This window comes from Aptenodytes patagonicus, chromosome 16, assembly GCF_965638725.1.
Source record: "Aptenodytes patagonicus chromosome 16, bAptPat1.pri.cur, whole genome shotgun sequence".
Taxonomy (NCBI): domain Eukaryota; kingdom Metazoa; phylum Chordata; class Aves; order Sphenisciformes; family Spheniscidae; genus Aptenodytes; species Aptenodytes patagonicus.
Genome location: NC_134964.1, coordinates 8,181,017 through 8,205,412, shown reverse-complemented (window position 1 = coordinate 8,205,412; position 24,396 = coordinate 8,181,017). Strand labels below are relative to the sequence as shown.

The following is a 24,396-nucleotide window of genomic DNA, read 5'->3' as shown; positions in this document are numbered from 1 at the left end:
CTATGGCGAGGCAAGTATCAACAACTTGACCAAAGACGTACAGTTTGGCAGATGCAAGATTTAAGAAGTCTTGTTCAAGCCTCTGAGTGTCTACTGAAGATCCAGAACTTAAGGACAGCCTAAAAACCTTCAGTGGAGTAATCACCCAATAAGAACTGTTCTACACTCCCTTAGGCTAATTTAAGTATGGGACACACATTGAATACAATGAACTGATTAGAAAAGACAACAAATAAAAAAAACCAAACCACCCCACCAAACAAAACCCCACCATATTTTCTGCAGATCTAATCCAATATAAAGTTGAATGAGAGAGAGAATCACCGAATAACAAGGTACAATAAATACTGCATGGTTGCTATCTTTTCATTGTGAAATGGAAGAAATATTTACACACAGTCAAGAGATTTCTAAAGGAATTCAAACACATTTAATCAATGGAGAATTTGGAAGATAACTGAATTTTAAGAAGAGAATTTACCTAAATCCATTCAGGGCAAGGTGATCTTTTTGTAGATTACTACATCATCAATACCCACCGTGCTAGGTATCAGTATGCTCACATGAAGAGCACAAAATCAAGCAGGTGAGTGGTTCCAAGCAGAGGTGATTTTATGTCAAATCTCTCTATCAGAGTAAATATACGAAAGCTATCAGAGCCTTCAAGTATCCCAGAGGTACAGGCATCATTTATTGGGTTCATTTCCATTTGGACCCTGATCACTGAAAAATAACAAGGTTAAGACTTGACTAGTGGCACCTTCCGATACTGCACAGTTTTCACAAGCCGGACCTCTGAAAGGCTGTACGGGAGCATCTCTGAATTTACTTTTTCAGCCAGTCTCTCACTACCTGCACAGTCAGCCTGGACACATTAGTTATGCTGAAAATTCTCTCTACCATCATGGAAATACAAAACTTGGGCAAAAAAAAAAGTGTCCCGTGTTCACTCTTTTTCTCGTCATTTTATCCCATCTAGTATTACATGATGACCTCTAAGAATGGCTAGATTGAGTTTAAAAAAAAAAAGCAATACTGTACTTTATTCCTCTCATGCACTCAGCAAGTTGATTTTCTGGCTGCTATCTACTTTGCAGCCTAGATCTCACAAGATCAACTGTTTAAGGGCCTAAAGCCAGACGGCCTTGCTCCAACAGACCCACTGAAAAGAGTCAAGGGATGCCATGGTGGTTCAGAGCCAAGTTGGAAGAGGACTGAAAGACAGCAAGACAAGCAGGAGGCAGACTACTTTCCCCTGATCCGGAGACTAACAAAGAGAAGCCTCTGAAGAACGCAAACTGCTATGGGCAAAGACAAAGTATTAAAACAACAACAAGAAGAAAAAAAACCAACCCACAACTTTTTAACATCTAACAGGACCACTAACATAAGCCACAATTTCTGTGCTTCTAAGAGCAATTCTGCACATCAGCTCACCAATAGCAGAAAACAGTTATTCTATTACTATTCCCATGTGCGTTCAGGAAGAGGTTTTCCACTTTTTCCTACTTCCCCAAGACAAATGCTTTCTTCAAGCCCTGGGCAAGACGACGCTGCCTGCAAGAGCCTGACTGATATGAACCCAGCTTGATGGTTCAGTTTTCATGTATCATAATCAGTCAAAGAAGAAGAGCAAGTTGAAGGGGGGGGGGGGTGTACACACGCATAAGGAAAGCGTTGCATTTTGGCTTAAGATCTCACCTTGCTGAGGTGAAATATAGACTATCTTTTCAGTCATAGAGTGTTTCCATCCAGTTACATAAAAAACAATCTCTGCTCAGGTTCCATGGAAAATAAAACCAACCAAACGCAATCCTCGTAGTGTGGAACAGAGATTAAAGGAAGGAAGCAAAAACAATATGAAACTGAGACTGATGAATTCAAGTTTGGAAAGGCTTGCCCAGAACAGCTTTATTTAATGGAAAGAATGGACTGACTTACAACAATGCTCGCTAAATCCTTCCTGAAACAAGATCCACAAATCCAGTACAAAGCTCACATCGAACATAACTGTTGGCTTTAACTGTTGCCAGAAGGTACAAATTCAACCATCAATTTCTTGTGGAAGCAGTTGCATATGTCGGTGCAGGTGTACTTCAAACTACAAGAAGAAACGGTTGAACAAGGAGGCAGAAGAGGTACAAAACCAGAAACTGATTGCTTTAAATAAGATGCAAATTGTAAGAAGTGAAGTTGATGCCAGATTTGCCACCGCTCAATTGCGTTCCCAGACTTGTAGCCAACTTAGCCATGCAGTTTCATTTTTCTGCTGACTTCCAGTTAGTGTTTAAAAAAGTAGCTAGGAAACTTCCACAGTACCCCTCAACAACATTTTCTCTTTTTTTTTCCCCAGAGAGAATGCTCTTGCTTTGCAGAATTTCTTCTCTCCCCCAACTATTTCACCTGATTGCTTGCACATAAAAAAATTTAGCACCAATTACAGCCAGAAAATATATAGACCAGTCACATTGCTGTCATGCTAGTGGATTAGTTTGAAGATATTAACGCAGAGAATTTTTCAGTGCAGTCCTTCCACTAGTAGCCAGCGGAACTGCTGCTGCAATAGTTGTTATAGTGGATTTCTCTCATCTGATCAAGTGCCAGCAGTAAGTTTTTGTAATTTTTCCTCCTCTCTACAATTCAGACTATCTCCTGTAGTTCTCACATATCAACAGCCTCACTTGGCTGAGTATGATGGAAAGAAACTCTACAACTTAGTATAAATTGTTAGTAGAGTTATCTAAGCTGATAGTGAAGATGGCCTTGTCAGAGCAAGCAGGTGAAATGTTTATATGCAGGCAGCAAGAGAAAGTCCCCTCCAAACCCTGGATCATGTGCTTTTTTTTTTTCCTTTTTTCCTTTTCTTTTTTCTTTTTTTTCTTTTCTTTTTTAAAGGAACATGCTAGCAATTATGTTCTTCCTTTTCTACAAACATCAGAAGTGCTTATGGAAAGAGGACACCAGAAACTTCTCATTTAATATTAAAAGGGCATGACAAGAACTATTTCATTTCTTGCTCACCAGATCTGCCTGGTGTTGGTGTGCTACCGGGCTGACAGCAGCAAACAGAGTGCAAGTCAAGTGTATTCAGAGTCTGGAGAAGAGAAAGCAAGGGAACAGAAGTACAGTGCTTTTATTCCTCCTCCCGCCCTTTTTTCTTGTATTGTGAGAGAGGAGAATCCCGAGAGAAAGCTTGAAACAAGCCCATTTCCTACAGCCATATCCTGTTTGCCAGCTCTGATACATAGCTCCAGGCAAAGTGCCCAGTACAGGATAAGAAATTTAACTAAGAAAAAACTATAGGGACCATGATTTAGATACTAAGAGAAGCACAGCAGCTCAGAAATAAGCCACCTATAGGAAAAAAACGATACATCCAACCTTCAGTGACACTTATGTACAGTCTGTACAAACCTACTTATTTTGAGATACTATTGTCACAGACAAAGAGGGAAGGAAAAACAAGTCAGGAAAGAGTCAACTCCTGAGACATTCCTTAAGCATCTTACCAAAACAAAGAACGTGTGTAGCTGACGCTGCCTTTTACTTTTTAAGCTGAATTAAGTCTAAAAATCCACCTTCATTTCATTTCAATTTCATTGAAAAAATACCAAAAAACCCCAACCAAGATCTGGCAAAACATTTCAGTGAGAAAATGCTTTAGAAGGGAAGCATTCACAGCATAATAGCCTTTAAATAGCTTTTTTGAAACTTGATTCTGTTCACCTGACTTATGCTATCTCAATATTTGATAAAAGATTATGTTAGCAGTAATTTCCAGTGTGTGCCAGAACTCTCGCTTTCCAAGTGGAGGTACAGTTAATAACATCTGCCTTAAGACAGCACCCTGGTCCCAAAGCTACCTGCTTCCGTTAGCTGCCTCCTCTCTCTCCTTCTCCACCTCTGATGCTAGGGGCCCTCCAAGTTTAACATTTGCGGATCACCCTGTGCACTTGCTTTACAAGACCACAGAGTACAGCCTCTGCACAGCACAGACACCAACCAGGGCGCAGTGGTGTAAATGCGCAAAACAGCCTGCACGGAAGATTGCACAGCCCGTGGGAGCACACCAGCAGTTAACAGCTGCCACACTGAGTGCAGCCAGTAGCACAGCTCCCAGCAGTCTCCACCTGAAGCCACCATGGTCCGCAGAGATGTGCCTTGCTCTGCAGAGCCCATAAATTCTGCTTTCAAGTCACTTTTGCTTCCTACAGTGCAACAGGAATTCAGAGGTGAAACATCAGCACCACATGAGGGCTTGAGGTGTCAAGCTACTTTGATGAATTTTTTTTTTTTTTTTTTTTTTTTTTTTTTTTTTTTTTTACAGATTGTTGCAGTGCAGAATCAAGTAGAAGGTGAAGCTGGGCTGTGAGAAATCTTAAGCCTCACAGCAGCAAAGGAAAGGCTCAGGAGAGCTGACAAAATTAACTTCTTGCACAAGCTTTCTTCCCTGGTACTGAAAATTCCTCTTCATGGTTTGGAGTAGAGACAAGGTGTAAAAGGAAGTATCCTCACTGGGATATGCACTCCTCCATGAATGGATCCCACGGAGTTTTTGCAGATTTTGGTCCTTCTGTACCCAGAACGGGGAAGCTGGAAGAAGCTATTTTCAGATATTTGTTGGTATTTGAGGCAATCCTCCATCTGTGCTGACTGTTCAGACTCTCACTCTGACACGCACTGACATGCAAATTCAGAACAGCCTATTTCAGTACAGCAGACAGAAATAATTGCAACAACAGAACTGGACTTGAAGAACTTAGACCTTTATCAGGGAAGGGGAAGCAGCTCCAGAAAGGACTTTTCTTCAAGTTTAAAGACAAACAGAAAAAGCCTGGCTCTTCCTTTGGAGAAAGGCAAGCCACACCTGTGTCAATAATCTGTGGTATTTAGTACTGCAGGGAGTGAAGGGTCTGCCACAGCATGTATGCCTGGCGGGGAGGAAGGAACAAGCATGTCCGTGGACATGTCTCATCTTCCAAACAGTGCAAGAGCTGGATTGAAGCCAGCAGCTCTAAAGCAGGTAAGCCAGCTTCAGAGACCAACAATGCTGTGATCTCCCTCCCTCCCAGGCAGACAGAGCTGGAGACACAGAAGTACGTGGGGCAAGGGGCAAAATAATCAAGGATGCCAAATGCTATTTTGTTTCCTACATGCAAAACTGTTTAACCGCCACTGATATTCTCTGGCAATAACTAAGGTCAACCACCTAGTTAAAAAATGGGAACCAGGTATCAGCTGTTTTAATGTTTGAGCACTCACTGTAATAGTGTAGAGGACAGCATTAGAAGCTGAGTTAGCTCTACTCCCCCTAAAGGCTCTCTGCATGTAATGCTGACTGCTAAACTGCCAAACTCTCTGGTTCCCTCCACAGAGAGCTGGAAAACAGCGTGCCAAACCTAAAACGAGGGAAAAACACATAGAGTTGGAAGCGCAGACAGCATTTTACACAATTATATTAAAAGAAAGCTAGAATACAGAAAAAGATGAAACTGAGACTGCAGTGCTTATCACTGGCACCTTCAGGCTGTGCTCACTGGCAAAGGAATGAGTGGAAAACAAGCAACTGGAGATCTAACCTTAATGCTAGCCCTGGAAACTGCACAGTTCACACTTTTAAAGTGTTTACAAAGAGGTACGCAGCACAGCCATGCATAACAAGGCCATTTTTAAAATACAACTGCTCTTTTGCCAGTTCTGCCCATTAGAGGCCAATACTAACCCAGATAGCATCAAAAAGTGGGGGGGGGGCAGAAAAAAAAAGAACGTAATGAAATTTTTTTTGTTTCTGATGAGACATTGGGAGTGCCTTTCTACAACACACTTACAAACCAGTTATATCCTACCAGACCCAGCCACCACAAGACGACTAATACGCAGCCACTTCAGCCATTGCAGAGTGCACTGGTTTTGGGTGGAACAGCAGTTTTAATGTGTTCTTCAGTTATGAGACCTTTAACATATTCTAAGTAGAATTTTTAAGACTACCTCTCAACAACTGAAAGAATCAAGGGCTGGTATTTCCTAAGCAACCTTCATAATTTGCCACCACCAAAGTAGAAGATTAAAACTATTTTCTAAAGCTTACTAATGCCAGCTCCTTTTATACAGCTTGCCATGGAATACCTAAATGGAACAGCAGTGCTTTAATGATACAAGTTTTCCCAAACACACTTTTTCCCCTTCTTCGGAGCAAAACAGTTATACTTGAGGTCAAAGTTACTGAGTAGGTTCAGGCATCTTTTGAGAATCTGTCTTGATGAATGTATCTTGAATTCAGAAAAATTAATATGCCTTATCAAAATAAGAGTTAATTACAGGGATTACATTATTGCACACACACCCATTTACTGGTTCTTAGCACTTACCACTTTTACTTTAAATCAAGATAATTTTGGTATTTAAGCAAACAGGTTAATGGGCAGGCAAGATAAAAAAATATTGCAATCAAAAGCCTCTAAGTATTAGTACATACCTACGCATCATAACACAGTAAAAAACTTTATAGGTATGCTGGATCAATAAAAGCTAAACATAATAAAGAGTTGATGATTATCAAGAGGTGGTACTCAGGCATGCTTAGAAACATAGTATTCCTCAGAAAGTTTGACATCCTTCTGCTAGATCCCAGTTTGGCTGCCTCTCCATACAATGCCACAAGGATGCAGAGGGGACCCTTAAAACAAAACCAGAAAAGGAAAACATCAAAGTAGCCACCTGCTTTGAAAAACTCTTACCATGTGTCAGGCATTCACTTGCCAAGGGAGTGGCAATATTTATCAGCTTTCCTGCACTGGCTAGTCCTGATACCACAATCAAGGCTCAAGAGTTAATGATTTCCCACTGTGAAAACTCCAGTGAGCCAAACTGCAGGGCTGGGCTCTGTCCTTGATCAATGCTTGCAACCTGTTACTCATCCAGCCCTACAATATGAAGTACAGAACCCCTCAGGTGAGACTTGGGGCACAAGGTCAATATTTCATTTAAGGTTCATTTTCCTTCTTCCTGCAGGGCTGGTCCATCTAGTGAGCTCTGAAGGCTTGTATCTTGTTACTGCATCAAGGCTGTAACCATAGCCAGCTGCTGGCAAGAGCCCAAGCAACTTGCACTCACTGCACAGCCCATTAACCCTCATCATTCCAAACCAGTGCCAGCAGAACACCAAATTTCACACCCATTTCCACAACATCCTTTGTTTTGTACCCACGGCTCCATCATCTGAGGGAAAGACATAAAGAACCTGTCCAGGCTGTGGGATTCAATCTTTAACACCACGCCTTTGCCAACCGCTGCTGGTCACCATTTCTTTTCCCTTCTAAGCAGAAGGCTTTGTTTCTGAAGTGCTTTTAAGACAGCTGCTTGTTCACAATTGGTGACTGCTGACTTAAAACCAGGGACCCCTGAAATTATTTTGGTCACTAACAAATATGTCCTGCTCCAGAGCCTGAGCACATCCTCCCAGAGTGAAATTTGGAAGAGCAATTACTTTTACCTAGATTTGAATCTCCCATTTTCCATGAGTCCCTGAAGCACTTCAAAACGCAGTTACAGGACACAAGGTATCCGACTTTGCTACTTAAAGAGGAGGATTCTGCTTTCTGCTGCAAGCACACAGTGTTTGGGACTGGTTCACAGGTGCTCAGTAACAGAGAATCCTATGGGCCAGAAGTCTGCTCTGGAAGAACACTTTCAGATGATTGATCAAGATCAACAAGGGCATGAATCAAGACAAAAACCTGAGATAAATATAAACACCACAGGGTGGGGTAGAAAAACATCTCCCCATTGGGGCTATTTGAGGCAGGCTCCAAATTCCACCTTCCCCACCATCGCTTTACCAGACAGTTTTTACATCATTCCCCACTTTCAGTCTCCTCAGCCTATACCCACAACTGACACCAACTGAATCTTCTGGAGGTTTTGTGTCTGGTGCTACCCAAGTGCAGAATGAGGCCAGATCACAGGACACACCAGCAACAAGGGAACTCCTTCTCCACACAACCTAGCTCAAGTGTCCTGGTCAATTATTCAAGACATAATCTCAAAGTAGTTCATTCACCATATATACAAAGAGGCAAACACTAAAAAATGCTGAATGTATATTCAGGGCTTGAAAAGACTACGATTAACTGATGAATTGCAATGGTTTTACCTCATTCATGCATTTTAAAGGATTTATCTTCTGCGTACAGTCATATTCAGGCTCTGGAGAAGCCCTAGCCATATATAAAGAGCCCATGATATCTATTTAAACATGTTTCCAGGTCTGTGATGTCTTACAATGAAATTGATAGAGCAAGAACAACTACAGCACTGGGACAAAACAAAATAAAGTTATCTAAAAGTGTTATCAAGTTATAATCAAGTGCCTTACTTTTTGCCACACTTTGGATTTACAGTAACTACAACTCTTAGTCACTAGTTGTCATAGATATTGCAAGCTCAGAGCAATGAGGAAGAACGAGGAGAACACTGCCACTTGGTGGAAAAGGGAGATAGGAAACATTTGCGACTGCTCCAAGTAAAACTACTTTTACAATGATGTTCCACCCCCCCCATACCGAGAGAATTTCTTAACAGCATGGCTAGTGCAACTCCATCAGTGCCCCACCAAATGCCGTGCAGCAACATGCCTGCTCTGTTACCAGCACAGCACTGGGCTGCCTTGCAGTATGCTGCGTAGCAAAGGTGTGCTTCTACCTCTCCCCCAAATGCCAGCTGCCTATTTAGCCAGAATTCAAAAAAACGCAAAAGGCCAGAGGCGGCTGTTCCCTTCTTCACTTATGTATGAAGACATCTATTAAGGATGACATGGAAGTCTGAAACGGCTGAAGTTCAGATTTGCCTCCCTGCTATTCTTCTCAAATCCTCACCTTTCATGCCATGCTAGGATGGCAGGAATTACACTTGACTTTTTTTTTTTTTAAATTTTAACTTTAATTTACATTTTCAGTTCTTGCAGAGTTCCTACTGCAGAGTGTACCCAAGATACCAAATGCTCTTAATACATTCAGCATTTCTTTGCTTCCCCACTGAAGCTGAAACACTGCTCCGTGGCCATGTGTAGCTCTTCTTCAGAAGGGCAAAATGCACCTAGATAGTAGCACATAGAACTCACTGAAATCAAGAGGCTTTTTAAACAAGCCAACATGAAACTTCAGCAACATATTAAAGCAGTAGCCACACAATTCAGTGGTAAGATTTCTGTAATGCATCATCACTCAGACAAGACCTACTATAGTCTGATTTTGTTCTTTCTCTCTTTGCCAGATCTTTTCTCCATTGCCCTGAAGTCCTAGAGCCCTTTTAGAGACAGAAACGCATACAATTGCAACAGGGCCCTACTACAGGGGTTGTGGTGATGTACACCAAATTTCTCTTTTAAGGAAAACCCATCTGTTCTTCTTTCACAGTACACATTTGAATCCAGCAGTTTTTACAGAAACATCTTGCTAGCATGCTTACCAGCCACAATGGCAAAAATTTAGAAGTAGAAAAAGGATAAAAGTGAGAGATTACCTTTTCCTCTCTTCCAAAAAAAGGTAATATATTTTTCTTGCAACAAGGAAAGGAGACAATACATTGCATTTCCGAGTAGCCTCCTACCTGTATGCCAAAGGCATTAATGATATTTCACACACTGATGCAAGAGACTTTACCAGCTGCAGTACAGCTGCCAAGATTTTCAACTGTGTATCACTATAAACCCATAAAAATATTGTGGAAACTGGAAGAAGGTGCTGCTATGAAACTAAATTAAGCAGAATACCTAAACACATTCACTTCCATTCGTCTTGTCCTATCAAAGCCCTATGCTAATCCAAATGCTCTCCAGAATTTCAGTTTGCAGCACAGTCCTCCGGTTTCCTTAGCAGAGCTTAGAGACTGTCTGCATCCTTGAGGAAGCTACTGGATAAAATAAAGGCCCTTGCAATTGTCATTCACTGGGTATCCCACAAGACTGCTTATATTGCATGGGGGATTGAACTAGCATAAAAATTCGAGCACAGTTCTCTATAAAGTTTCAAATGGATTTGGTCTTTTGTCTGCCTTCCAGATTTTAGCCTGATATATGTTCCTATGTGCTGTTAAACACCTGCTGTTCAGCAGAAACAAGATGTAATCCCAAGATAAAGATGACTTTAACTATTTATGATAGCTACCATCTGGGGATCTTATTTCACTTTTTAAATTTTAAATACAACCTTTACAAAACTGCTTCATTCAGAAGCACAGAAAGAGAGCTGGTGACAACTGAATTAGTTTTGACACATTTCGTGACCTCTAGGAGCATAAGGTCATTTATTCATTAAGTTGTTCTAAACGAAGAAAGTATTCCAGCTAACACCGGTCATAAGAGAATTCTGTACTGAATACTACATCTCCCAGATCACTGCAAAATAGGTGAGATGCTGTCAGAAAACCTACCTCAGATCTAATGCACAAGATGACTAAGTTCATGAATGCAGATCTTGATCGTGACTCAGCCCGTAGCCTAACTGGTTATCTACCTTTGGCAGAAGCCAGAACTAAAGTCAAAAAAACACGTTACAGCTACAAAAAGGAAAGTATGAAACTAGCTACAGAAGATCACAAACGAACACCAAGCCATGCTGTTAAAACTTATTCCTCTTGTACTGAACTTCCCCCCCACCACCATACCACACTTTCAAATACCTTTAGGTCACCAGCCTCAGGTTTTTCAGTCTCTGAATCGTCATCTTCCTACAAGACAAGAATTTACAGGATTAAGCTTAAAGAGCAGGCTTGGCAAGTAACTGCACTTACAGCAAAGGGCTCGCATTCAGCAGCCCAGCAGTAGTCCAAGACCCTTTCCACAGAAGGTAGTTTTGCCCCACCCACTCATGACCAGAAAACAAGTCCTACAGTCAGGGAAAGAAGTGTTTGTTTGGGTTCTTTTAGGCAAAAGCATCACTCAGTAGCAGATGTCCCCCACAAAATTCATGCAGCTCCTGAATGCTCAGAACTAGGCAATAAGAAGCAACAGAACTGGGGAAAAAAGCATTTGTCATTTGATATTTCCGTCTCTTCCAGTTGGCAGGTGGGCTTTTTGTACTTGCTCCCATTTAGCAGTACTCACAGAAAAAGCAGCATTTGCAAGACCTATGATACTCCCAAGCATACATCAGCAACACACAGAGGACACACAGCTGGCCTGCCATCCAACCAAACATGCAGGCTTGGTGAGGGTCTGGCCTAGCACCAAGTTCCAAGGATCCGGTGATGCCAGCAGATACTGCGTCTTTCTTGTTTGTGTAGTGCTCTCATAGCCTCATTCGCAGATGACGTGAACTTGCACAGAAGGGAACCACTGACAAATTTCAGTGTCTTAGGTAACAGACTCCATTCGGTTTTTATTTCTACCCAGAAATAAACCAAAGAACTGGGCAAATTTCTGCCCTGTGAGAGCTTAAAATACTGAACTCAGTATTCTGTAAATTCTGTAAAATTCTACACCGCGTGAGAACTAAGCTCCAGCTTTGGTCCCAACTGGCAGGTAAGCCTACTGTTCCACTGCCCTATGAGCTACTTCGCTGGGGATCCTAGAGTGACCTATGTTTCTAGACATAAATACATACTCTGGGTTCAAAACAAGTTTGAGGAGCAGAAAATACTTTTCATGCTCACACAACTCAGCAGAATGGTTTTTCCTCCAAACTTCGCCACAAATTTCAACTTTGGCCCCAAAACAAGAACTTGGTGTTTCAGCTTCAAAAAGAAAAACAAAAAAAGAAGTGAGATGATTACATGCAACTGAAAGGAAGAGTTTACAACGAAATGCCCACCTCAGGATATTAGCACACGAGCAAGTTCTGGCAAAGGAAGCTAGAGAATGACCACACAATAATGTCAGTGAGTTTTAATTGCCTGAATTAACATGCATATCCCACAGAAGTGAGACATCAAACTCCTTCACTTCAGCTACTCTCCAGCTTACCTTTCTGAAACATGCACATATGCCAATAATTCAGTCTTAACTATCAAAGTTTAATAACAGTAAGTTTGTAACTAGAAAAGAACCATAATCCCAAGTAACTTTGTGTTTATCACAAATGAGATTCCTCTCCCCTCCACAGTCCCACCTATGTTATAAAGGTAAAAGTCATTTTCAGCAAAGCAACAATGGGTTGAATCATTCACGTTATAGATGGGTAACTGAAACAGCTCCCAAAACCTCCTAACCTAGCAGGGGATATCACTGAAACAACATCAAGAAACAAAGAAACAAAGAAGCATTACTGAGAACTGCCTTTGATAAGACAGAGGCTTTTCAGTCACTGTTAAGGTAAATAATATAAGCACAGAGTTGTTCAGATAAAAGCCCAGGACAACCTGAGTCCAACTCGCATTGCTTTCTAAAAACAACTCATAACCAATATAAGCTACTAGCACAAGCAATATCAAGGAAGCTCTTGATTCTGGTCAAAGACTACTTAATGCAAAAAAACAAGCATTGCTCTCCTGCAATAAGACTGGAGAGAAGGCACTCTGTGTAACCTGCGCACATCTGTACAGTAACTGCAAATATATGCAAGACCTATTGGCTGACACCAAAGTGACTCGATCGATTGCCATTACTTGAATGGCAACTTGTACCTCTCAAATGATAGACAGCTGCAACCTGCACTGAAAATTGTGCATGCAATAAAGGCTACTCCTTTTACCTGCCCATTTATTAATGCTAACTAAACACAGCTGATCTTGACAAGCATCTGGATCACACCTACCACTTTCTTTAAACTAAAAAGATCTCATTGAAGGGAGATCTAGAAGTTTTGGATATAAAAAGAATTACTAAAGCAGTAAAAAAGCTTCACTATTTTGCTTAGCCAGATGCCAGGAGCAGACCCTGAATGCTACTGCTTGCACCTTCTCCAGTTAGCAACAGAACAAAACCAAAAGCAAGAACAAGAGACAGACAAATTTCTTGTCTGCTACTTGGGAAAACAGATGGCAGAAACAGCGAGTGTCTCATAAGAGACCGATCTAATGCACACAAAGTAGATTTCAACGAGGAAAGGTTATAGTAACATAGCCCTATTTCTTTCCTCTACCATGTAGCCAAAAAACTAGAACAGGAACAAGATAACACATTCTTAATATGGTGGTAAGCAAAAGGTTGATGAGAAAGAAAGGAGACAAGAACCTCCCTCCCCACGCCCCCAAAACTTACTGCTTTGCTTTTACAGACACATGACAGAACTATATATCCTTTTGTGTATTACAGCTGCACTCATAGGCAGTAAGCTACATGCCCTGTCTCACAAGGCACCTATTATCTCAGCGTTTAGGTGATGTTATACACATGCCATGCACCTATGACAAACAAAAGCCACTCACGTCTAGACAGGACACTGTTACATCAAGATAACCTGATGCAGTAAGTGCATTTAGTTATACACAAAAGAGTAATTTAAGACATCACAGAACTTTATTCTTTTTAATCCTCCAGCTGACCATGCAACAGTGTGTTCCTTTTACAAGGTTCTCATATACGTCAACTACGCTTAAGGAATAATTTTCGTTTAGCGTGGCTGTAGACTTGTACCAGCCTTTTCCCCATAAAAGAGTCAAACAGCATCAACGCAGTTAGTAACAAGCAACACGAGCTGCGTCAAGCTGCTGATGGGTTTCAAGACAAATGCTTTCCACTTGAAAACAAAGTGAATAGAAGTATTTGGAGAGTGCTAAAACCCACACCAGGAGTCAGATATTCAGGGTTCCAGCTTGGGTTGCCGGTTAGGGGCTTTCCTTGGAGAGAGAAAAGCCTCTGCAACGCGTGAAAGGGATCAGGGGCAAGCTCTCGGAGCAGAGAGGTACTTACTGACTGCCTGCTGTTCTCATCATCCTCTTCTTCATACCCGTCCTCGTCCCCATCCAGGCGGGTGAAGTCGTCGTCTCCGTACCCAACCGAGACCAGGCCCCCTTTCTCTCCTAAAGAGGAAAGTAAAAAGAAAGCCATAAGGAAAGGGGAGGTGGTAACGAGCGGGACTTTCCCTCACAGAGGGGAAGGCGGCGGGCCGGGGCGGGCCGCGCGGGGGGTTGTCCCGCGCGGCCCGCCGCCTTCCCCGGCCCCCTTCCCTACCCTCACCCGTAGCCGCTCCCCCATCGCTTCCCGCCGTCCCGGCCTCGCTGTCCGACTCCGGGTCCGAATCCTCAGCATAAACCGCCAACGAGGAGAGGACGCTCCGCTTCGCCGCCGCCATCTTCCGCCTCCGCCGCGGCGGAATTCCGGCGCGCGGAGATGACGCGCGCGGCGCAGTCGCCATAGCAACACCGCCCTTCTTCTTCCGCCTTAAGCGGGCTCACATTAAGCCGGGAGAGCTCCGGCGTCCGCGCACGGCGAGAGGAGAAAACCCCTCAGCGAGGCGGAGCAGGGCTTCTGAGGGAGAGGGAGAGGGAGAGGAGGGATAAAAGGTGCGCGGCCCTATAGCGGGGGCTGGCCCTTTAAGAGTTGCTTCTGACGTCGTTGCGCGGCGCCGCGACAGCACCTGCCGGACCCTGACCAAGTGCGAGAGGGTCGGGGTCGGGGCGAGGAGGGGTACGGGCGGGTGGAACGGGACTTGAGGCGGCGGAAGAATACAGCCTCTACAGGAAGGGGGTGGGGGGGGCGTGTGTGAGAGGAGGACCCTAGGCTTCCCTCCCCCCCCGTGTGGGGCTGCGGGTGGGTTTGGGGGGCAACGAGGCCCCCCCACCGCTATGGCCCACATCAGCTGTGCCCGGCCCGTTCCCAGTGGGGAGGCCTCGGAGGGGTGTGTGTGTGTGTGTTCCCCCAAAATAAATGATATTGGGGTCCCCTCCAGTGAGGGGGCCTGGATAGCATCCTGGGGGGGGGGGCTAAAAAAGAGGGGGGAGCCTGGCAGGGCGGCCATGGGGGAGGTCGCGCAGGTGGCAACGAGACGGGGCAGGCCTCGGCCAGAGGAGGGTGGCAGTGCTCGGGTTTAGCATCAGTTCCTGTCACTGTTCACAGCTTCTCTAAGATGAGCGGCGAGGCTCCCCCGGGCCTGGAAGGCAGGGTCCAGAAAACGCTGCGAAAGGTCTTCGGGTTTGAGTCCTTCAAGACTTCCCTTCAGGAAAGCGCGACCATGACTGTGGCAAGAGGTGAGGCTCGGCATCAGAAAGATGTGAAACACATCTGGTTTTCCATCTTCCTGTGAGGGTGGTACTGCAGCAGTTGGGTATTGCACCTGTTTTGAGGAGATGCATCACCTGGACTAGGCAGGACCACCTGGCCCTACAACCCTCCTAGGCTCCTCTGCTTTGAGATCATTTCAGTGGCATAGGAGCATGAGCATGTGCTGTGCACAAGCCTTCTGAGCACGGCTTTGCCCTACTTGTTCTCCTTTGTGTTTGTTTTGTAACCCCGCTATTGCATCAACCAGAAAATAGGAAACCTTAAAGTACGGTCTTGCTGGTATCTCCACTGGAGGCATCTGCCAGCATGTTTATGGTCAGATGAGGTCAAAACTGTTTACATTTATATATTTTCAGAGTAAACCCGTCCTTGTAGACAATTTTGGACAAAGATTATACCAGTAGAAGACTTGATTTCCTGGCACAGTTTATATCTGTTCTCTGAATCATGTGGCTGTTACCAGAAACGATTTTGCTGGTGTTAACGTATCCACCAACATACTGCTGTTGCTTGGACAGGCAGCTCACGCATACAAGCTGCCAACTGTCAGCTCCCCTGGCAGGTCTCACAATACGAATCAGAACAGTGTCAAACTCGGCGCTCAGGATAGTTACAGTTTTCATCTATCGCCAGCAGCTTTGCAGATGTGCTATTGACAACAGACCAGCCAAAAGCCGTGTTCTGTCAGCCAGGTGTCTCTGCTTGTTAACATTGCATGCGCTGGCATCTCCCAGACTTGAAGTGGATACTGATTAGCGAAGTGATGGTTACTAACTGCATGATGTTATCTGTGTGGTTGAGATTTCCAACCCTTACTTCTTCTGAGTTACCTTTCTGGGATGAGCTTTAAGAGGATGTGGTAAATATCTGTCATGGGGGTGGTAATTTGGTAACTGGAGGTCTGTAAGATGAGTGAAAGCAGCTTGTCTGGAAGAAAATTAGTATGAATAACTTGTTTAACCTTCTCTTTAGTTTCTGTATATCTTCTGGTACTTTTGTAAGGCTGTTTCTAAATGTTTACAAAGCAATCAGAGATTCTTTGAAGGAAACCATTGCAGGCATGCAAAGTATTGCTATGCTTTTAGAACCTAAAATGAAGTGTCTTTTGTTGGTATGCCACACAGTACACACACACATATGCTGTTTCTCACAGATTACAAGCCATTGTGCCCACCCCTCCAGACAGAGCCCTGGGAACTCCCCACCACTCAGTAGCCTTGAGCTTTCTTCTATTGTCTTTGCAGGCGAGAAGGATGTCTTTGTATGCATGCCCACAGGGGCAGGGAAATCCTTGTGCTACCAGCTTCCTGCAGTTCTGGCAGTGGGCATCACCATTGTCATTTCACCTCTGATTGCACTGATTCAGGTAACTGTCTCCTGTTAGCTGTGGAAACGCAGTCAGTGAAGGGGGTCGGGAGACGCTGGAGGCACAGCTGCCTCTTGTCTTTCTGTCCACGAGTCTCTGCTGTTGGCCTGCCTCTAGATTCTCATCCTCATGTGTCGGTGTTTCCCTTACCTGGTGATAGGTGAAGAGACTGCAACTTAGCTGCAGAGCAGAGTAACTCTGGTATGATACTATGCAGTTCTCTAAAAGGAGGTTCTTCTTCTTTAATAATAACCTGGTGGTTTCTATAACTGAGCCTTTCTCCATTTTCTCCAGTTGTCTTTTACCTCCAGTGTGCTATACAGAAGCAGCAGAGTACCTCAAATGGACCAAACTGGATCTTTCCCCAGAAGAAAACTGCCATTTTACCTATAAAGTAATAACTCCAGGAATGATGAAGTTGCCTTTGAAGGCATAATTTGTTCTGCATCAAAATATCTTTTTGTTGCGGTCAGTCTTTGTGTCATAGGAAGAAGCTGGTTTAGCAGAGTTGTTCCTTGAGCACTTTCATCTGTGAGACCTTTTTTTTCTGTATTTTGCCTTTTCTACTGTTTCATCACCTGTTGGGAGAAACACCTCCCTGTAAGAGCAGCTATAGCATTGCTTAGACTTCTGTAAAGCATGTGATTAACATTGCATGATAGCTGGTGTTGTAGGCTGCTGTTTTAGTTTTTGTGGTGGTTTTTTTTTTTTAACTACTTTACAGTCTTAATGTAATACATTTTAAGAATTAAGGACAGGCTTGGTGATACATCTCAGAAAGGTGTTATAAACAGTGAATTTGTTCTAAGTGAGAGGATTTCTAATTCAGCTCCAGCACAGGCAATATTTTATCAGTGAAATGGAGGTTAAAAAAGTTACCACTGTAAGATTTGCAGGTGAAGCAGAATGTTTCAGAGTGACAAATAGGTTGAGATGGGCTCAATGAGTCTTAGGCAAGAGAGCTGGAGTGAACCTTCAGAGGTCTTCTCATCAAGCCCTCAGATGGGGTAGCTATGCCTGAAACGATCGTGATGTATTTCAGTGTAGCCAAACTTCAAGAGTTTAGTCTGTGTAGTTTATTATAGGGAAGTCTCAAAGTTGACTTTGTGAACAGAAGACAGTGGATATTAAATCAATCACTGAAACCAGTTATTGAGTGAAATAATGAGATACCCATTTTTCAGGACTATTCATATCTTCTGAAATGTTATGTGCTAGTCAAGTGCAAGTGAACAGCTCAGTGTAGGGACAGGGAGGTGAATTTGTATGCCCAGGGTTCATCTGGATGTATTTGGATGTGATGCCATGTTTTCTTCTTGGTTTTCATGGCATGAGTCTCATCCAGACTTGGTTCTGTTGCAGTGGTGATTTGAACGACTCTTGTATTTCGTCTTATCTCAGCTGTGTTTATAACATCCTTCAGCTATTTTGGAATGAAATGCACTCTGTTATTGTAGGGTAGTGGTATTCATTTTCCATCTGTGACAATTCGATAGTGTAAATCCTGAGACACGTTGGTGGCTTGTTTCAGCTCACTGTGGCTATGATGAGTTATTTTGCACAGATCCCTGCTGGTGTTCCCTACCAGCAAAAAGACTGTCTTAAAGTGAATGGATACAAAAATGCAGTTGGATGTTAGAGCTGGACAGATATGCTCGTTGTTGAAGATAAAGGCATCTAGAGTTGAAATTCTAAATACCCAGACTGTAGGTGTATGTTGTCCTGAGACTCGATCCTGGAGGTGGAAGTTAGGGCCTCACCTGGATCTCCCTAGTAGTCTTTCTTCGTGACGGTGGCTTTCTTTATATCCATTTGCTTTTAATTTAATTTTAATTTTGTATTTGCTCTAGGATCAAGTGGATCACTTGCTGGCTCTGAAGATCAAAGCCTGCTCTCTGAACTCCAAGCTTTCTGCCCAGGAAAAGAAGACCATCCTGGCTGACTTAGCAAGTGAGAAGCCCCAAGTAAAGCTCCTGTACATCACCCCAGAGATGGCAGCCGCCTCTTCCTTCCAACCTACGCTGAACTCTCTGGTGTCCCGAAACCTCTTGTCCTACCTGATAATCGATGAAGCGCACTGCGTCTCCCAGTGGGGACATGATTTCCGACCTGACTACCTACGGCTGGGCACCCTGCGCACTCGCATACCCAATACACCATGTGTTGCCTTGACTGCCACTGCCACCAAGCAGGTCCAGGAGGATATTGTGGCAGCGCTTAAGCTAAAGCAGCCGCTTTCCACATTTAAGACTCCTTGCTTCAGATCTAATTTGTTCTATGATGTGCAGTTCAAAGAGCTCTTGACTGATCCATACACCAACTTGAAGGATTTCTGTCTGAAGGCGCTTGAAGTGAAGAACACCACTGGGGTAGGTTTTACATTTGGGGAAGAAGGCTAAACTGAACAAAATCTGCCTTAATGGTCACTGGGCTTCCAGTGGTTGGTATGGCCCCAACAGGTCTGTGGCAGGGAAGGAGGAGGTCCCTGGAAGGAAAGTGCTCAAATATATTTTTTAGTTCCTCTAAAAGTGCTCACGTATGTTTTTTCAGTTCCTCTAAAATAGGTAGAATGTGAAGGCTGCATTTCTTTCAGAGGTGTCCTCAGAAAGGGGTTCGTCTAAAGGGAAATGGATTAGGAATATGCAACTAGCATTCCTGTCTTGGTTTGTCATGTCCCACGCAATCATTGTATGTTTGATAGCGTTCTGCTCTTCTAGTGTGGCGAGGGTGAACAGAAGCATTTGGAGTGTTGTATTAAATTTCCTGCTTTAACAGTAATTCCTAAAATAACTCTGAGCAACTCAGTTATAGCCTCTGCACCTGAATTTATCTGTAAGGCGGAGGGAGACTGCTTCTTGCCTTGTGCCCACTGGGAGAGGATTGGGGGACTGTATTTAGAATCATAGAATCATTGAGGTTGGAAAAGACCTCTAAAATCATCCAACCATCGACTCAACACCACCATGTCCACTAAACCATGTCCCTAAGCACCTCATCTACATGTCTTTTAAATACTTCCAGGGATGGTGACTCAACCACTTCCCTGGGCAGCCTGGTCCAATGTTTAACCACTCTTTCAGTAAAGAAATTTTTCCCCATGTCCAATCTAAACCTCCCCTGGAGCAACTTGAGGCCATTTGATTGATATTAGGCCTTGTAGGAGAAGAGATGTGCTTTAGGCATCCCTCCTGTCTCCACCATACTAATGACTGCAGCTTTGTTGATTGGCTTCAGACAGTGTCATGGACTTCCTCTCCTGTCTGCCCAGGTGTACTCCGGTTGTGGCATTGTGTACTGCAGGATGAGGGATGTGTGTGACCAGCTGGCTATTGAATTGAGCTACCGAGGAGTGAAAGCCAAGGCGTATCACGCAGGTATTGGAAGCTGCATCTGCATCTCTCAGTAGCTGGTAGAACTGAACTGTACCACCTTTAAGGCCTGGGTTGGGGCTACCTAGAAAACAGCTTTCTAGGCATGGTCTGCAATGTGTCTGATGCTCACGCATCAGGTCTGTGAGGTAAGTGCAGGGCCTTCAACAGAATGGCGTTCCCTTCACTCCAGAACTGTTGGTTTTGTTGGATCTTGCATGACCTAAATATAACAACTGCTTTTATCCCAGAAGGGATCTGAATTTTTCTCTTTGGAATAGAAACAGCTGCTGCTGCTGACTTCTGCTTGAGCGCAGGCCAGTTTAAACATGGGCAGAGAGGAGTGTGTACATCAGTCTGTTTTAGCGAGGGGGTTGGCTTGCAATGGAGGAATGGAGGAGGAAGAAAATCCTCTTTTTTCTTTTCTTTTGTTGTTGTTCTTGTTGTTGTTGTTTCCTTCCCTCTCTTTCCCTTCCCAGGACTCAAGGCAGCTGATAGGACTTCAGTCCAGAATGAATGGATGGAGGAGAAGATCCCAGTTATTGTTGCAACCATCAGTTTTGGAATGGGAGTAGACAAAGCAAACGTCAGGTGTGTGAGGCTGTGTTGTGCACCACCAGAGCCTGAAACCTGAGCAGTGGGAAGGGAAAACCTCAGTCTCTCTGTTAACTAATACATCTGGCTAAAACGCCTGATGAATACTTGCTAAACCCCACAAAAACAGAGCTGGAGGTTTTTCTATCTTAGAAGCAGCAAAAGCAAACCTGGAAGGGTTTTGTAAAGAAATTAAAAACCAGGCACCAGAGCTCCTCTTTGCCAGTCATCTTCAAAACCAAGAAAATTGGAGGAATGTTTGTTTTTTGCCACGCCCTCCAGGGTTTCAAAAAGAGCCATCTTGATGCAATCACAGCTGTCCCTTTCACTTCTCTTAGTGCAATAGTTGCTGTTAAAAAGCAGTGGGAAGAAAATCTGCACCTAAAATAATTCATACACCCTCTACTAAAATAGAGCCAGCTTTTTTTAGAGATCTCATTTTGCAATGCAATGGGGAAAATATAGCAGTTCACAAATGGCAATAACCATATAAAAAATACATTCCTAGTCCAAGGACAGAGATTCTGCACATGTTTTCAATTGCTGTTCCTCTGGGACTTCTAACTGTCACCATAATTGCTCTGTGTTGTTAGAAGTCCTGCACCGCAATATAGCTATGCTGAGTTAGTATTGTGAGCTGTGATCACTTAGTAGAGGGATAACTCAGGTGCAGCTCACACACCACCTCACACAGACCTAATCTTTACTCTAAAATCCACATAAAGCAATTGCTCTGAACTGGGAGAGGGGCACGACATCACTGAGACAATTACATCAGTTCACAACTGTACCATCCTTCTCTCTTTGTCACCGTGCTGACAGATAACAGGATCCCATAGCAATGACAGACTATTTTACTGCTTGATGCATGTTACCCAGCAGAGAAATGAGAAGTCTCCTAGGATAACAGCATGAATTAATGACCTGCTGAAACCACTCTGCCCTGTTAAGCACAGTGGTCATTAAAAAAGGCAAAGGGTAACTGAAATGCATAGGGCTGATTGAGAGTGAAATATAGCTGAAACATGCTTGTAATCTGGTTAGTTTCCAAGGAATGGAGTTAAAATGACTCTTTACAGGATGTTTTTTAATAGTTTAAAGGACATTATAACCGAGCCTAGGCAACAAGGCACTGCTGCTTAGCCTTTGCTCTATGTTGGCAGAGTTCTGAGTATTCATGCATATATTATCAAGTAAGATCAGGTCTGACAAGTTCTGGAGGTGACTCTTCTGGACAAAAAGGAAAACAGAAGTGGTCTCTGTCTTTTTCTGATGGAATCTGCTTCTTCCTCTTCACTGCTAATTCAGTATTGCTTGAGATTATTTATCAATTCCTTCAGTAAACTTCCTGATGGGGTATAAATGTGTAGGGCTCTGATGCTTCCTGCCTGGCCTGTTCCTGGAGTGTTTGTGTTTGAAGAAACATGTTTGCTTGTCTTTGTCATTTAATCTTTTGCCACACCCATATGCATCATACCTGCCTCTGGGACATGCTGGTTTTGAGGCAGACTGGTATTTAAAACATTGGCAGCGTTACTGTACTGTAAAATTTTCTCAACTCAGGTATAAGCTGAATTGCCGAATATTCGGGTACAAGCAGGTTTAAAGCAGTCTTGCAGTAGTGTGTTGAAAACCTTCCTTCAGAGATTACATACAGTTTAGTAATGATTCATAGTCATACTTGCTGGCTGGGAAGGGTGCCCTCATCTACAGGTGAGCTTGGTGAGACAGAATTTCACATGCAGACTTTGTTGGCAAAGAAGTGTCTTTTTAAAATCGAGTATTTCAAATTGTGTTCTGTAATGTTCAAATTGCGTTCCACAAAATAAATAGGACTTTTTCATTAATGCTCTATTTTATGGTAAAATCTCCCAAACTCCTTAAATCAATGTCCTTATTCTCACTCTTCATAGCTGTACAATTGTATGCACGTTTGGGATATTCATGTGCCCACTCAGTTCCATCCATCTGGGGTGACATCCTGCTCACATGTTCAGATGCATTTGTTTTCTTACAGCTCTGCTGCTGTCCTTGTGTCTTGTGTTAAGAGGACTTAAACTTCTCTGTGCCAAATCCCTTGCTCTGCTAAGTCCTCTGTCTTTTATGCTTTTGCTGCCCTATTTTTTTTACTGTTGATGTCCACAAACAACACAATCATGTATGCAGTGATCTGAGAAGCCTGCAGCCTTATGTTTCCTGTTGTCTTACCACATGCAGATTTGTCGCCCATTGGAATATTGCTAAGTCAATGGCTGGATATTACCAAGAGTCTGGCAGAGCTGGGAGAGATGGGAAGCCATCCTGCTGCCGCCTCTATTACTCAAGGAATGACCGGGATCAAGTCAGCTTCCTGATTAAGAAGGAGCTCTCTAACATCCAGGTAAGATCTGCAGAATAGTATCCACCTGCCTAGATATGCTGCCTTTGCTCTGATCTGGTTTGCCTCTTGCCTGCAGCGACCTCTGAATATGCAAAGATGAAATGAGTTTTTCTGGGTCTAGAGCTGTCTGTGGCCCTGTTTCAAGGGATAGAAGAAGGGAGTGAAGCAGGAGGGGAAAGGGCTGCCAGACCCAGCTCCAGCTCTATTAGAGAGGCACGGGTGAGCAGAAGTGTGGAGTAGAGACAGGGTGGTGTCTGTACCTGTTTGCCATATTGATCAGAAGGGTTGGATTTGGTCATCGCTAGAGTTACTTTATCTGTTTATATTTAAATTGAAGACTATTGTTATTGTCCCCGTCTACTTTCAGGAAAAAAAAGGCACCTTAAAAGAATCTGACAAAGCTGTGATGACAGCTTTTGATGCCATTGTGAACTTCTGCGAGGAGCTGGGGTGAGTGCACTTCTTTCAAACACTGTTTAATGTTGGGGAAACCATGCCCTATCCCTCCCGAGGCACTGTTACGGCTGAGATCTTGCATGTCTAGGAAAAAGAAAATACTGAATGAATCGCCTGATATTTTGCTGTCTGGACTGAGGAAGGAGTCCCTGAGACATCTCTCACTCACTCCCACCTCTGAGTTAACTGAGATGTTGGCCTTGGAGCCTGACCAAGTGACATGGTGATGTTAAACTATAACTCCTCTGGCTATAAATTTTACTATGTTCTATCTTTGATGATGGGTTGACTTAGTGCATTTGCTTTTGTTTTGACTCTTTCCTCCTTCACTACATCGTCTCTCTTCTAAGGAGACAAACAGATAGCCTAATTGGCATGGGATGGAAGCATTTAGATTTAATGTTTCCCTAAATCTCAGGGGCTCCACTCTGCAAAGTACTAGGTATCCATGATTCTCAGTGACCTTAGAAGGAGCTGATGGTGCTTAGAATGTTTCAGAAACAGGTCCAAATTATGGATGTGCCCAATCTAAATGCAGACTAGCAACCGCAACGTGCATTGTTCAGGTTTAGTTCATGACTTGTAAGCTGTAATTGTACTAATTGCTATTCTATGCTGGATAAGACATCAAAGCTATAATTTTGCCAGTAAGAGAGCAGTATGTGTTCACTAACTGAAAACGGTCAACGTGTGTCTTGCTTTCAAGTCTGCATTTTGTTTCATTTTTCACACCTGTGTCTAGGGCAGCTTTTTCAGTGTGAACATAACACATGCTTCTTTTCTGATGCCTTGGTGAGCGTGTTCTCTCCCTGTGGTCATGTTTGGTAAACAAATCCTGTTTTTATGGGGTTGCTCTGGGAAAGTCTTGCTTGTACTGAAGCATGGCACAACACTGAGTCCTGGGACACTTGAAGGAGCACTTCTTTGCCCAAAGTCAAGGTGATTCTGGGAAGTAGCTGCTAGGAGGCTTCTTGCTATAAGAGTTTGATCCACTTACTTGGCTAAGCAGCTGCGCTTCTTCTGGTGCGTGTTACCAGCTCACAGCAAGAGTGGCCAGATGGCTGTTTGTGTCTGG

At 43.5% G+C, this 24,396-nt stretch overlaps 2 protein-coding genes across 5 annotated transcripts in view; one reads left to right on the top strand and one right to left on the bottom strand.

The window, feature by feature from the left end:
- SAP30BP (SAP30 binding protein) overlaps window positions 1-14,255 on the bottom strand; it is a 31,494-nt gene extending 17,239 nt beyond the window's left edge. The window contains exons 1-3 of one of the 3 annotated variants that reach the window (XM_076353950.1): window positions 14,114-14,255; window positions 13,847-13,956; window positions 10,678-10,725 (exon numbers count right to left, since the gene is read on the bottom strand). In XM_076353950.1, the coding sequence (XP_076210065.1) occupies window positions 10,678-10,725; window positions 13,847-13,956; window positions 14,114-14,228 (273 nt within the window). In that variant the 5' untranslated portion in view covers window positions 14,229-14,255. Of the gene's footprint in view, window positions 1-10,677; window positions 10,726-13,846; window positions 13,957-14,107 lie in introns of all 3 variants that reach the window. The other 2 variants (XM_076353948.1, XM_076353949.1) reach the window with 2 other exon arrangements.
- Window positions 14,256-14,453: 198 nt separating this feature from the next.
- The window catches only part of RECQL5 (RecQ like helicase 5), a 39,820-nt gene continuing 29,877 nt past the window's right edge, over window positions 14,454-24,396 (top strand). The window contains exons 1-8 of one of the 2 annotated variants that reach the window (XM_076353892.1): window positions 14,454-14,531; window positions 14,993-15,123; window positions 16,402-16,523; window positions 18,374-18,892; window positions 19,792-19,897; window positions 20,371-20,482; window positions 22,703-22,865; window positions 23,233-23,315. In XM_076353892.1, coding sequence (XP_076210007.1) covers window positions 15,003-15,123; window positions 16,402-16,523; window positions 18,374-18,892; window positions 19,792-19,897; window positions 20,371-20,482; window positions 22,703-22,865; window positions 23,233-23,315 — 1,226 coding nt within the window. In that variant the 5' untranslated portion in view covers window positions 14,454-14,531; window positions 14,993-15,002. The remainder of the gene's footprint in view (window positions 14,532-14,992; window positions 15,124-16,401; window positions 16,524-18,373; window positions 18,893-19,791; window positions 19,898-20,370; window positions 20,483-22,702; window positions 22,866-23,232; window positions 23,316-24,396) is intronic. The other variant, XM_076353891.1, reaches the window with a different exon arrangement.